Raw genomic sequence first — 15,374 nt, 5'->3', positions numbered from 1 at the left:
GTGGGGCATACAACTTGGAAAAGAGTTTCATTCGTTTTACAGTCTGTTACTTTTCGACAAACAACACCATCCCGGAGTACGAGTTTCCTCCACTGTTTCAAAATTCTGCAGGTGGTAACTGACAAATCCTTTTCTGGTTTGTGCTTGAGGTAAAGTCCCCAGTCTCACATACCTTTGCACAACCTTCAGGTCCATATCCGACTCTTGAGCAGTCTTCCAGTCCTGTGTCTGTAGTCCAGGCTCCTGAGGATCTGGAGAAGCTGCTGCATTAGTCACATAGGCAGCTTGGACCTCTGGTGCTGTGTCTGCAGGATATCTGGACAAGGCATCAGCATTAACATTTTCCTTCCCTGCCCGATATTTTACAACAAAATCGAAAGAGGCCAACTGCGCTACCCAGCGTTGTTCTGTTGCCCCCAGGTGAGCAGTTTGAAGGTGTGCCACTGGATTGTTATCTGTAAAGACTGTAAACTTGGCTCCTGTGAGGTAGTCTCTAAACTTTTCGGTGATGGCCCACTTTAAAGCCAGAAGTTCCAGCTTGAAAGAGCTGTAATTTGCATCGTTCTGTTCAGCAGGATGCAAACTTCGACTAGCATAGGCTATCACATGTTCTCTACCACTTTGCACCTGAGCTAAGATGGCACCCAAACCTTGTTTACTTGCATCCGTATAAAGCACAAATGGTAGGGAGAAATCAGCATAAGCCAAAACAGGGGCTTGTGCAAGTGCAGTCTTTAACTGTTCAAATGCTTTCTGACAGTCAGCTGACCAAATAACCTTTATTTCTGACTTCTTATTAGCAGGTTTCCCAGTCAACAAGGAGTTCAAAGGGCGGGCCATTTTGGCGAAACCAGGGACAAACCTTCTGTAGTACCCAGCCAGGCCCAGAAAAGCTCTGACCTGGCGAACGGTATTTGGAACAGGGTAATTCTTGACAGCACAAACTTTTCAGGGTCGGGTCTCACCCCATTCGGATCAACAAGGTGGCCAAGAAACTTTACCTGCGACTGGAAAAACTTGCATTTGTCCAATCTAAGTTTCAGACCATGCTGCCAAAGTCTCTGGAAGACAGTTTCGAGGTGTTGTAGATGGGAGGAAAAGTCTGGTGAATATATAATGATGTCATCCAAATAGACCAAGGCAGAATCTGTAAGTTGGCTGTTTAAACATTGCTGCATTAAACGCTGAAATGTGGCAGGAGCATTACAGAGCCCAAACGGCATGCGTTCAAACTCAAAGAGGCCAAGTGGCGTGGTAAATGCAGTCTTCTCTCGGTCTTTAGGATCCATCTCAACCTGCCAGTAGCCACTGGCCAGATCCAGCGTTGAAAACCATTCAGCCTTTGTTAAAGATGTCAAGGTCTCCTCAATCCTAGGAAGGGGAAAGGCATCCTTATGAGTGACAGCATTAAGCCTTCTGTAGTCTACACAAAACCGCAGACTTCCATCCTTCTTCCTCACCAGAACGATAGGTGCGGCCCATGGGCTCTTGCTCTCACGGATAACCCTTTTATTCAGCATATCTGCCAGCAATGTCTTCATTTCTTTGTACATTAAAGGAGGCAAGGGTCGGTACCTCTGTTTGATAGGTGCTACATTTCCTGTGTGTATGCTATGCTGGACCAAGTCTGTTCTGCCAACATCTTCTTCATCCACTGAAAACACCTTTTTCCACCTCTGCAGAAAGGCCTGAAGCTCCACCTTCTGTTCTGGGGGTAAAACCACAGAAGTTAGGAGTTTGTTCACCTCTTCACAGCTGTTGGATTCTTCCATCTCTACAGCTTTGGTAACACCAACTTCAACCACCCCATCCAATCCCATAGTTAGACTAAGGTCACCAGCACCCTGGATTTCAGTCTCCTCCACTTGATACAGTCGGCCCAACTTCTCATAGGGCCCTATTTGTAATGGATATGGGTGAGGGTTGCAGACCCTGACGGGAAGGCGACCCCGATCAACCACCGACAAAGTTCTTGCTGCCCCCCATTGTCCTGATCCACGTATTGCCTCCACCAACACCGGCCCATTCCTGGACCTCATCTTCTGTGAAGCACGGCCCCAAATCATTATTTCACAGTTAGGTGGTACCTGTATTCCCTGGCGGCAGGCAGGCCGGACGCAACCTAGGGAATCCCCCTCCATCCTAGTGGCAGAAATCCTCTGGCAGACAGCAAATGCCTCTTCCCAGGCCTGATGAGACTTCCACTTCTGAGGGGAGAGAGCTGACGTTCCACCTTTAAAAACAGTGTCCCAACAAGCCCCAATAACATTCATGCCCACAATAAGTGGGTGGGTAGAACAGTCGTCCTTTACAATCACAACACCTTTTTCAGGTATTTTAAGTCCTTCCACCTCAAAGTCCATAATAGCATACCCAGAATATGGGATGGTGAGGCCATTAGCAGCTTTTAATGTAAACACCAAAGACTTATCACTTTTCATTTGAGGGAAATAAGAGTCCATTACTTGTTGCTGGACCAATGTCACTTGAGAACCAGTATCCAGCAAAGCTGTCATTCTCACTCCACCCATAGATAACTCTATGGTAGGACATTTACCAATGAATGGTGTTGCGGCCCCTTGGTCGTTAGTTATACACCCCATCCCCACTGCTTGGGCCTCAGCAGTAGGGTTACCTAGTTTAAAGCCGACTGTTCCCCATCAGCTGCTTGGCAAAACCTGGCAATATGACCTGCCCGCTTACACTGCCTGCAGATAGGTTGTCCATCTCTAGTCCAGCCACGGGAATACCCAGGCCGTCTTTGTAGTGGTCTTGACGCCCCTGAAGCAGCAACATCCACCTGATTTTGTTGTAAAAGGGGTCTGATATCATTAATTACTTCTTTGGCCAACTCTTTCATTTGTTCTTTAACATTATGCATTATTTCCTTTTTGAGTTCTTCTTTCCAGTTGGAGTCAGATAACGATTGCTTCTGTGTTGACTCACCTACTGCAAAACACATACTCTGTAGTCTTTGAGAGCCGTTATGTTCCTCTTCAAGCTGTAGTGCTTCTCGATGAACGGCGGCAAAGTCCTCCCTAGGATTGTGTCGCACATAGGCTCGGAGTGTGTGAGACAGAGGACCCTCACGCAGGCCAAGTAGCATCTGGTCCAATAAATTTGCATCGGTAGGTGCATCAGTAGAGCTGCGCTGCCGCAACCTGCAGCACAGTTCTCGCAACCTTAAAGTAAAGGACTTTACAGATTCATCAGGTTTCTGAATGCAACCAAAAAAATGTGACCTTAACACAGCAACTGGAGTATTATCACCATACAATGTGTCCAAATGCTTAAAAATTTTACAGACCTGATCTCGTTCAGTCTCATCTAAAACATTCACTTGTTGCTTTGCTTCTCCAGCTAAAGCCCCTATTAAAATGTCCACCTTCCTTGACTCTGTTAATTCCTGAGCATTTAAAAGTCCTTGTACTTGTTCTTTCCAGTCCACATATTTAAGTTCACCTTCAATCCCTTTGTACTTGGGCACCCAAGGTGCACCAGGGAAGACTGGCATCATCATGTTGCGGTCTTACCTTTGGGTATGAGTGCTGCTCCCTACTTGTGATCCTGTCAACAACGCCAAAATAAGCTGTGGCCAATATGGCCCCACGCTCTGTCTTGATCACAAGGGGGAGCAAACAACTCAAGAACCCAACCAGTGAAACAGTCCAGTTCAAGATGATTTATTCCACAGAAGGACAGTCACAGCAATAGTGGCACCATAAAAGAGTCCTTTTCTTCTTCCTTTAAAAACAGCAATTAACCAATTGTCTTAAAAGTCACCAACGAGGACCAGGGGTTGAGCTCCGCTTAGAAATGATGCGCCTGGTGGAGGCCGCCCGTCTGCAGCACACCTTCGATCCCCAGCTGAAAGAAACAAGTAGGAAGACGCCAGCCTCTCTGCTCCAAGATCCTCTTGAAGGACTTTCATCCGACAAATACTTTATTCCAAAGCAGAGTGCTACTTACAGGCGCGGGCAGAGGCTCCCTCTGCCCTGATCCTCTGTACTAGGCCGTCTGTTCTGGCATGCAGATCCCACCTGCTCCTTTGCTCGGCAGTGTGTCGTTCTCCTGCAGGGTCAGCTTCTGCCTGCCCTTCTCTTCAAGCTCCTTTTATAAGCCTCTGCTGACACCTAAGCGCAGCTGTGCAATTAGTGAGCTCCACCTCCTCAGTCAACCAGCCTCAGCCCATTGCGTTTGGGTTGTTAAAGGGGAAAGCAGAAAAACCAAAACAATCCAAGCATGCAAAACACAACAAGTGAAAATAAATACAAAAGAAACACATTTTCCCCTGTGTAACATATGCAGCTGCCTTATAAACACGGCAGGCCAGTACGGACAAGAGAGCACGAAAGCCCCTGAAACCACTGGACGGCTACAATTATTTTATATCAGGAAACAGGCTCCAGCAACGCCCGCGACGCCATGAGGGATTAAGCGGTCAGAAAATGGATGGATGGATGGATGTTGTTCACACATGTTTGTGCAACAGCACAAAGCGGCGTCGGACACAGGCCGCATTTCAGCAGAGGCCTGGTAGGTTAAAAAAAACATTTTTCACTACGGATTATTTAGGTGTTTTTGTCTTGTTAAAATGGGTGTCGGTGTCGGCAACGTTGCAGCGTAAACACAGAAGTACTAGCGCCCGTGAATGGGGGCGTAATAGCAGCAGCAGCTGCTGTAGCCGCTGCTGCTGCGTAAACACTACAGCAACAGAGAAGCTGCTGCTAGCAGCGGCTTCTCCGGCCCGTGTAGTGTTTACGCAGCAGCCGCTGGCTTCTGCTGCCGCAGCCCGTGAACGGGCGGAGCAGCCGCTGCCTGCTCTGCCGCAGTTGTCTGAAGCAGCAGCGGCTGCTGCTGCTACCGCTTCTCTTGCCCGTGTAGTGATCGCCACCTCCCCTCCGCCGCTGTTTAAGTAGAACAATGACTAGAGCAGAATTAAGTTGTATTTACCGGAAATGAAGTGTAGACTGCAAATTCTGTCGTAGTATGATGGCTCCCCCAGTCCATTGGGAGTGTCTGCCTGCGCTCTTTTCATTGAAAATATCCATTTCTTTCTTCGTCCTTCGGTATACGACAGAAACGTACATCCAACGATTTGGAATGCCTCTGTGTGCAACCGGGAGCACAACAAGTCGTAGGCATTGTTTAGATTCCAAAAATAAACAAACTAAAAGTACGCTCTAAATCACCCGTTTTGTCATGTAGTAGACGAGAACAGTACTGTTTTTGCCTACCCGCGGGACCCGGATGTATCGCTGACGTCACGCGTGAACTACCCTATATATATATATATATATATATATATATATATATATATATATATATATATATATATATATATATATATATATATGCCCTCTGAAGGATTTTTTACAGCCCCCGGTTCTCAATAAAAGCAGAGGTGGGTGCAGATGAACAATTTTCATCTTCTAGACCAAGGTTTTTACAGAGAACATCTTGAAAAATATGAAGAACAAAATACAGATTTCCATTTATTAATGACACTTTTGCATTCAACTTCTTTGTAGGAACTCGAACCACAAACACAACCTACATTTACTCAAACGCAAACCAAATAAGAAAACAATACTCAAAGTTTGAAACTTTGAGCCTGTCTTATAATGCAGACATGCACAATCTTTGTTTTGTATCTACACTCATTTAAATTTTTACTTTCATTTAGCAGATAAACTTTAAAAAAGTAAAACTTTTTTTTCTAAGTCTAAGATGTCTACTAACCATGGTTTTTAAACATTGTTGTTATGGAACGTGCAACAGCGACTCGAGGTACGCTGATAGGCCGCATATGAAGGATGTTAAAGCCGCAAGCGGCGTCGATCGGCCCTCGCAGCCAAGCGCCGTTGCGGTGCCGGCCGGCGGGCAGGGTCCGCACACTGGCGGCCGGCGGGCGGGCGGGGTTTGCGCAGCCAAGCGCCGCTGTGCTGCCGGCCGTTCACAAAAATAGAAAACATCCTTCGGGGCCCCCGAAATGCCGGGGCCCCGGGCTGCAGCCCCGGTAAGCCCCTGCTAAAATCCGGCCCAGCATATGCGCGCGCATATGAAACGGGATCCGAGTGTCTGATTACAGCGGCATGATTGCCTGTTTCTAAGTCTATTTCTTCATTGAGCTCTATAATAAATTAAAATATACATGGGTTTTATCTGTTGTGAGAAAGAAGAGGGGAGCCTCTCCTACCTTTCTACTAATACTGCTTTCTTTCCGATCACTTTGAGCCCTCTACATTTCAACCAACATTTCAGCTGTTCTATGCTGGGTTTCTCGATTGAAGCAGGTTGAAATGAAGCTCCTGGGACATCGTCATCTTCAAAAATGATTAGTGTTGTGGTTGTTGCCAATGTAATTTGTCCCCTCCCTGCCCGATCAGCTGGGAAACCGGCTGTCTCGGGGAAAATGTGATGTAATTTGAGAACTGCCCCATTACTTCTTCTTATATTTTAACCAAAGATAAAATCTGTAGAATATATCTTCACATAGCTACTTAATAATTAAAATGATACAGTGGCAGTGACTTATTTTAATAATTATGTTAATAGAAGCTGATAATACAAGCTGTGAACCGCTTTTTCTAAGTATTTCAATCATCTAATTCCAGAGTTATTTGTTCTCCATTGGTACCCTGAGCTCTAAACCTTGCAGTCTCTGTTCTAATGTTGTCATCCTCCAGCCACCTTAGGATCTGTATATCTTTTTTATCAGTTTATGACTGAATAGGAATGACTGAATGGAATCTTTATCTTTTAACATGTATTCATTATAGGTTATCAGAAAACTACAATCTGTAAATAGTTAAAAAATGTATGTATTAATTTTTAACAAAACCAAAACATTAGTTGTTTAACAAATGCCAAACTGCACTAGATTGCATGGTGGCCAGATTAGGATTTTGTGGGTGTGTCCTAGCCCAATTTACTACAAGGCATTTTATCAATCATTAACTATTCCTCAAGTTAGCAGCTATATGAAGAAAATATATTTGTTCAGTAAAGGGGATTTATCTGTTTATATTAAATATTTTTGCACCCTAATGTGGTGCTGTTTAATGTAATCTGAATGTCCTTAATTTCTTATTTTTGAGTTTGTTTCTACATCTGTATAGTGATTGTGTTTAAGTACATAAAACATACTAACAGAAATCTTCAGCAATTTAAATGCAACAAGGGATGGTAAAGCCTTAAGCACTGCAATAAAGGGATTAACTGGAGAAACTGTTGCTTTCTCTGAAACAGAAATGTCAGCTACAGTATATATTGCAGTCCTTTGGGTGTTATTTCTGAGGTTGTTGGTTGGGTAGCCATTCATCATGTACACTCTAATCCTTTACGTGTGAAATTATGTGAACCCCTATGTATGGCTATGGAAGCCCACCTTGGCTCACTTCCTGCCTTGGAGTGTTGGTGGTTGCTTTACTCTCCATGTATTCACAACCTGTGCTCTTTTCTTATCAGCAGCCTGAAGCTTGCATGCTCAATCGCCTGATTTGTCAAGGGTGACTCCAAAAGATTCTGATACGCACTCCACAAATCACCCAGTTGATCTAAAATATAGACCGGTCACAAAAAGTCATTACACACAATAATGGCGGGCGGGACCTTGAAGATGTGACTTAATTAGGTTTCAAATGGTTTTAAAAATGCCTTCAAATCTGCTCTCCTAGAGACTAAAGTGTGCCTGGCTTTTTCTCAGTGATTACAGGTATAGAAAGGGAGGCACACAGGCACTGATAACGCCACTACTCTGTCTATGTAGAGGGTATAACAGCGTCACAGAAAAATATAGATGCTTTTTATTTGCACTCCTACTGCTATTTAGCATTCTCGTCTACTTGAGACTGTATTCTACTTTTAAGCAGACTTTAGCAGATAGAAAGCATAGAGCTATGTAATAAAGTTCTACTGAAGCAGAAAATGTGTTTTCCTAAAGCAAATCTGAATATGACTGAATTCTGTAGTCGCATGGATTTACAGCATTGAAATAGATGGTGTAAAGACTGTTATTTTTTTTTATCCTTTGGTCATTGAGACCATTTTTTTCACTCATCCTGTCTCGTTGCAGAAAACAAAGATTTCCACATATGATAAGATGTGGGAGTTTATGAGCAGTCGGAGGCACTCAGTGATGGTGAAGAATATTGAGGAAGGCATTCACCGTGTGCTCACCTCTGACTACGCGTTCCTCATGGAGTCTACAACCATCGAGTTTGTAACACAGCGCAACTGCAACCTTACACAAATTGGAGGCCTTATTGACTCCAAAGCCTATGGGGTTGGAACACCAATGGGTATGTATATCAAAAGTACATAGCATGTTATGAGGTAAAATATAAACAGTGGCTTTTGAAATGCAAATTATATGCTTACAAAATAACCACAGGAGATAAAATGTTATTGTACTTTAGGGATCTAAAATTAATAGATAACATTTAAATACTTACTAGAGAATTTAATACATGTGGCAGAGAAAAACTAGGACAAAGCTGCTCTCTTGTGCACTGTATGTTTTGTGCATTAAACCATCACATCATTCAGCCAGTGCAGATGCAGCGTTAAGTGTTTGTGTTGGTCCAAGTAAAGTGAAGGACCGGCATTTTACATCAGTTAGATCACTGCTTATAAAAATATAAATATTCTTGAAGCAGTTTATAGTTCATCACATGGGTTGTTTTAGTGCTGAACAGATTGAGATTTGTAATATATATGTGTGTGTGTGTGTGTGTGTGTGTGTGTGTAAAATAGCTGCAAAGAAATACATTTTCATGGAACCTTTCTATTAAAAGCAATGGGAAGTTTGACCATAATTGTTTCAAAGAATTCCTCTTAATTGACTAAACAATCCTGAATACACCACTTTATTGGTTAGTTATGGAATTCATTTTGTAGTTAAACCTTTAATATAGGTCGAGAATAATACATTTAGCAAAAAAAGACATTGAAATTATTAAATACACAGTGAAGACATCTTAATCCTGATTGTTCATACAATGTGCTACACATTGTATGAAAAAAGAACATTGTGTAACTTTGGCTAGGTGGAGTTCTATTTTAATTTTGCAAGGGAAATGCTAAGGCAGGGATCTTCAACCCTGGTCCTTAGCTCCTTTTACATTGCAAGCCATTTGGATTCCAAGCCCTAGGCTTTGGATTCCTGGGGTAAACCCGGCTTTTAAAGGAGCTATAAGTAAATGGCTTGTACTTGTATAGCGCTTTAACTAGTCTTGACGACCTCCAAAGCGCTTTTACACTACATTCAGTCATTCACCCATTCACACACACATTCACACCCTGACGGTGGTGAGCTATGTTAGTAGCTACAGCTGCCCTGGGGCAGGCTGACAGAGGCGAGGCTGCCATGCACTGGCGCCACCGGGCCCTCTGACCACGGCCAGCAGGCAATGTGGGTGAAGTGTACTGCCCAAGGACACAATGATGGAGACTTTCAAAGCGGGGGATCGAACCTGCAACCCACCAATTGCAGGACGAACTCCCTAACCTCTGCGCAACCATCGCCCCAAAGCAAGATATAGAATGTAAAATCGATCTAAATCACTCTCATGGAATGGATGAGATGGAAGTGACATTCCCTATAAACGGTTCTCTCCATCAACAATGTCTTAGTCACGTTTTCCTCCTTTCAAACCTAGAAGTACGGTCCGGAACTACTTTACTTCCTGGTTACCCAGCCAATCCTTCCAGATTTTCTTGGGTTCCCAACTCAGATCGTGGCATTTAGTATGTTATCTTTGGTATCAGTATTACTAATAGCTCCTTTAACTTTGATGCGTTTCCATTTGCTAGAGGCCATTTATGTAAAACAGCCCAATGACGTATGGGGAAGTTATGAGGAAACTACAGTATCACACCTGTCCAACAGGTGGCGACAAGAAGACAGCATAGTTCAAACAGACAAAGGCAGATAAGCTGTATCCTAATGCTGCCACCCAACCAGACCCTGGAAGAGGAATGTACAACTGGTTTTGCTGATGAAGATATATCTCCTTACCCCCTTTTACACCACCCCAACTCGATTTTGCACCACATTACCGCGTTACATTACCGTGGACTTTTGATTGTCGCACAAGACTTTTTCTAGGTTATAGGATATAAAGGCCCTGAGCATATTCGGCTCCTCCTGCAGTAAAGAAAGACAGGGAGCCTGATTTGTTCCATGCCCACACACACACACACACTCACACACACACACACACACACACACACACACACACAGTGGTTCAGTCAATAGCCGGTGCACTATTTAGAGACAAAACTTGCATTGTGTGTAAAATGAGAGAAAGCCTCGCTAAATCTGTGGATCTGAATAAAATACAGCTCCGCCCATCTGCGTCTAGAAAGCTGGAGCGTAATTACAGAACTGTGGCTAAAACGTTTAGATTTAACTTAAAAGGCCAAAATCATCAGACAAAGATTTTCACATGTGATTTCTGGTAGTAGCAGATTTACCCCCTAATTTACTAAATGCTTTGTATTCACTTTTCAGCTATGACAGACCAGTCTGTGGGAAATCACATAATATATGGCTGACTAAACACTGTAGCCCGGGGTGGACTGGGACAAAAAATCGGCCCTGGCATTTTGGATTAGACTGGCCCACCACTTTTTTTTTTTTCTTTTTGGAAATTAGTGAGAGTGGACACTTAAAATACTTCCAAAATCTTAATTTATTAACACTGTAAAATGTAAACTCAGCCAGGCCTCACTTGTCATCATGGAAAGAAAGAAAATATATAATAACATAATTTAAATTTTGATTCACTCAGTCATTTGTAATAAGTATTTTATTTATCTAATTTCCTAATTTTTGATAATATTTTCTTTAAAATCGCAGGCTTTTCTCTATTTTCATGTAAATCCTTGGTGGCGCTTGATGGCGAAGCCGGTGAGGCCGCAGCGAGCTTGGCCTCCCCTGAGATTGCGTAATCCCATGTTAACTGCGCTGGCTTCCATTCAGTGAATGCATCTTCCTGTCTCTAGATAATAAATTCAATTGTTCAAACAGTTATGAACTGATTTTCCACAATTTAATATATGTGGATAACGAATTGTGTTTTGGTCATCAAACTGTGTGCAGGTAACATGTTTTCGCGCTGCTGGGCGATCATAAAAGCCAAAGAGCTGGTTGTAGGTGAGGCCGGCAGTTCCTTGGCCTCTAGGCAGGGGGCACTCAAGGAGCACCGCTTCTGATCCCCAAATAGAAGAGTCAAAACAAGTTATTGATGTTTTATTAGCGAGTTTTGCTAAACAAGTAAAGCACTAAAAAGACTCTAAACATACAGCCGGAATTGGACTGGTCAAGGAAGGCTTTCCTCCTTGGCAGTGAGCTCCACTGAGACTAAGAGAGTTTTAAATCGGAAGAAGATAAAGAGTTTTTACCGGAAAATTATGATATTTTTGTTCAGAAAGAGCGCTGCATGGACTTAATTTATAAGTAGAGGTAAGACAGCGTTAATTACTCATGTTTTGCTTTTGTGATAAAATGTGCGTAATGTGGGTTATAGTTTTAGAATGTGTCACAAATGCAGAAATCCATCATAACTCATAAACTGTTACAGTCAAATGACAAATAATTTAGTTTTATTTTTTCATCAAAGAATCAATATTTTTTCCATGTTTTTTGGTGAATTTATTTGGCTCAATCAGTCTCCTTCAGCACTTTGCAACAAGTCTACTCTGTAGAGTGTATATATTTGTAAATCTGACTCTGATGACGTCAGTGCCTCACCAACTATGAACCCTACCGCACGTCACTGACTACAACCACCACCACCATATTTTACATCAGACACCGGAGCAGATGAGGGGCCTGCTGTTGGGAACATGTCAGTCAGTTTGACACATTTCGCAGCATCCGTTTGAAGAACTCGTTTTTTTTTTTTTTCGCGCAGTTTCTCTGCGCCTCCCTTGCGTTTCTTATCCATTATTACTGTGAACACCGCTGCACAAAGTTCCACATGGAGCGTGAAGGTGTTTTTCTACTTTATGATTGGCCTAGCCCTTTAGACTGTCAGGGATGATAACCAATGGGCTGCAGTAGCCTGTGGTAAGGGCAGGATGATCGAAACAGACTCTTGCGCTGCTGATTTTATTTTTCTTCATGCATTATGCAAATATAACGAGGCAGACATATAAAAAAATTTAAAAAAATTATTAATAAAATTAATAATAATAATAATAATAATACATATTATTAATATACATGTCGGGTCTGCCGGCCCAAACAGCACGTCGGGCCACCGGGAAAATGCCCGGTACGCCCGATTACCAGTCCATGCCTGACTGCAGCAAAGTGTTTTTTTACTGCAGCCTCCCCAGATTGACCAGCTTGTCAATGCTCCCAAAAATTTAAAAAAGAGAATCAAAATTTGCTCGTAACCTTGATGAACTAACTGCAAAGATCAAGTTGTGAGGTGTATTTTCTCGCCTAGAAACATCTTAAAACTACTTTCTCTGATGAATCAAGGGTTTAAAATTGATAGGTCTGTAAACTCGTCATCTCCTTACCGCTCCTTAGTCCCCCTTGTGTCAGACTGTTTAGCCTTGCTGCACACAACCCCACCCCTTAAGCAAACCCCCAAACCCCTGCTCTAAAGGAATCTGTTGTATTTTGATTCTGAATTTATAGTAGAAGTGAGAATGCAGAGGCGTAGGATTATTCAGCTTTTGTGATATACTTGCAAGCTGTCCATGAGATATTCTGCCCCTATCTGAAATAGGGTGCTAGCTTGCAGTGGGAAACTATTAAATAGTAGTATTCTACATGTCTTCTACATCTGTTATTAATATTTAAGGCTTTAAACCCTTGCAATAAGTCTCTTTTAGAGACTGTAGTCCAAACTCACTCATCTGTTTTTTAAATCATTGCTTTGGAGGATATATGATATCCAGTAGCAGCTTCAGATGAATAAAGGAAATGTCATTGGGAAGTGTGCATGTTGGGGAGGTAATTTGCTAATTTTTGTGTATCCTCTGTAGGTCAGCCACAAAAGGTAATTTTAGTGACTGTTTAGCTCTTTGTGAAAACACTGGAGGTAGGCAATATTTGCTATGGGTGATTACATTTCTTGACTGATGTGTCCCTTTCCAAGCTTTTTTGCAGTGTGTGTCTCTGCACAAGAATGTATGCATGTATTCTCTTGCTTTACACAGATTACTATTCTATGAAAGCCTCTGAAATATTGTACTATTTCTTCCACTATTTATTGTGGGTATATGTATTCATAGTACTTATATTACACCTGTGTTTCATTAAAACAAAAAAGGCAGAATGGGAAAAGAAATGGTCGACTGAAAAGTAAGCTCTTATTTGTGGCAGCTTGTGCTCAGACATGGTAATAGGAAGGAGTTATGTTAGCATCACCGCTCCCTTGTGAACCATTCTTCAATAGTCAGAACAGGGTATTTGAATAGCTGATGTGTTCACATCATGAAGCTTCTACTGGCAAGACAATACTTAGATATATAAAGTAGTTTTATAAACTATCAATGGATTTTTTGAGAAAGCAAAAAAAAAAAAAAATTGCACTAAGTTTGGATAAAAAGCCACACAGGCTGTTATTGTTAAATCACACTAAATTTCTTCCATCTTAGTTCAGATAGGATTACCCCAAAGGTCATTGGGCAAGAGGTACAATACACCCTGGGCAGGACAAACCACCACATTCTCACTCATACTTAAGCACAATCTAGATCAGGGTTTCCCAAAGTGTTGAGCTGCCACTAGGGGGTGCGTGACGCGAAAACTGTAATGGCGTCTGACCGTGCCCCCCCCCCCACCACACACACACACACACACACACACACAATAAAGACTTGTAAATAAGCATTTCTTTTGTAAAGCTCAAAAATGTGAACACAATAATGTATTGTAATTATCCTTATTAGACTGTATTGCTAAATGCTGCTGCACACTTACTGTTCGTTTAAATCAGATTGCTTTGGGGTCATACCGGAAGAAATGTGTGGCTTCCGGGGAGAGGAGTCGTGATTCGGGGTACCGGCGGAGTGAAAGCTTTCCTGTCCTATTCATCCTAAAATAAAGTGTTAGCAGCAAAACCTCGATCTGGTGCTTGGGTGTCATAACGGAACGGTACTATTAACACAAAAATGTGTTTATTTAGAAGAAATCTTCTTCTACGCTTCATTTTAAGATGAAAAATCCGCATTGTGCTGTATATGCGCATATGGCTTGTGGTCTCTGCTTCAATAATTCTCGCAAATATGCTCAATAGGCTGAAATCAGGGAAACAGGTGAAACATCTAAGGTGAAAGTTAGCCATTAAAGAGGAGAGGAAGAGAGCGAGAGAGGAATTGGAGGCAACAGAGGAGAGATCTGTTTCACCTGATTATGAAATTAGAGATCATCTAATTTAATAAATGTTTATCATATTTTCATCTTAATCACAGAATTTTCGCTATTTTCCATGTAATCCCTTGGTGGCACTTGATAGCGAAGCCGGTGAGGCCGCAGCGAGCTTGGCCTCCCCTGGGATTGCGCAAGCCCATGTTAACTGCGATGGCTTCCAGTCTGTGAATGCATCATCTTGTCTCTAGATCATAAATTCAATTGTTCAAACAGTTATGAACTGATTTTCCATAATTTATTGTATGTGGATAACGAATTGTGTTTTGGTCATCAAACTGTGTGCAGGTAACTGTCATGTTTGGCTTTAAATGTTTGGCCCACATGCAGAAACACTCAGGGGAAACAGGTCAGATCACAAGAGTTTTATTTAACAGAAACGCGGGATCACGAGGAAGATCTGTCGCCGCAGATCGGGGAAGCAGCGGGGAACCGAAGTCTGGAGACAGGGTCAGTCTGAAGGAGAGGGAGACACGGTTAACTGAGGGAGAAGCTAAGGAAACGTTACGGGGAGTCGTAAGCTTACCACAGAGCACGGGAACCGAACCGGGGAGGTAGTGGTGTGGACTCAGCCCGTCCTGCGGAGGTGGTGACAGGCGTCCGGGAGAACTGTGGGCGGAGGCAGATGGGGTCCGAGCAGCACCGGCGGGTCCAGGGATCCGGAATGAACAGAGGGAGGAACCAGAAGAGTCCGAGGTGACCAGGGTGAATCCGGGAAGGGGTAGCTCGCACCCAACTTGGTACCACCAAGGGAGTTCGAGGTCTGGTTCCAGAAGTCCTTACTGCGCTTAATGTGTTTTTGAACTGAGGGGACGGCGATCTGTCGGTTGTCCTCTGGGAGTAACGGGGGCTGATAACCTAAGGAGATTTCAAAAGGGGATAGTCCGGTGGCGGTGGAAACGTGGTTGTTGTGGGCGTACTCGATCCATGAGAGATATTTATTCCAGTCTGAGGGATTATTGGAGGTGAGACAGCGGAG

The 15,374-nt window shown here is 43.0% G+C and overlaps 2 protein-coding genes across 3 annotated transcripts in view; one reads left to right on the top strand and one right to left on the bottom strand.

Moving 5' to 3' along the window:
• The window catches only part of LOC105917636 (glutamate receptor ionotropic, kainate 2), a 1,028,886-nt gene that overhangs the window by 538,387 nt on the left and 475,125 nt on the right, over positions 1-15,374 (top strand). Inside the window, exon 12 of one of the 2 annotated variants that reach the window (XM_036128574.1) lies at positions 8,078-8,303. The exons of the other annotated variant lie outside the window; for it this stretch is intronic. Within the exon in view, the coding sequence (XP_035984467.1) occupies positions 8,078-8,303 (226 nt within the window). The remainder of the gene's footprint in view (positions 1-8,077; positions 8,304-15,374) is intronic. 2 annotated transcript variants of the gene reach the window in all.
• On the bottom strand, positions 954-4,286 carry LOC118558123. Its single transcript, XM_036128594.1, has 2 exons — positions 1,461-4,286; positions 954-1,371 (listed from the first exon to the last, which is right to left on the bottom strand). Exons 1-2 carry the CDS (start codon positions 2,601-2,603, stop codon positions 1,366-1,368), a joined length of 1,149 nt encoding a protein of 382 aa, XP_035984487.1. The 5' UTR covers positions 2,604-4,286; the 3' UTR covers positions 954-1,365.

Source organism: Fundulus heteroclitus, chromosome 3 (genome assembly GCF_011125445.2).
Source record: "Fundulus heteroclitus isolate FHET01 chromosome 3, MU-UCD_Fhet_4.1, whole genome shotgun sequence".
In the NCBI taxonomy this organism is placed as follows: Eukaryota; Metazoa; Chordata; class Actinopteri; order Cyprinodontiformes; family Fundulidae; genus Fundulus; species Fundulus heteroclitus.
The sequence above is the reverse complement of the archived record's forward strand: the minus strand, read 5'-3'. Positions and strand labels throughout refer to the sequence as shown.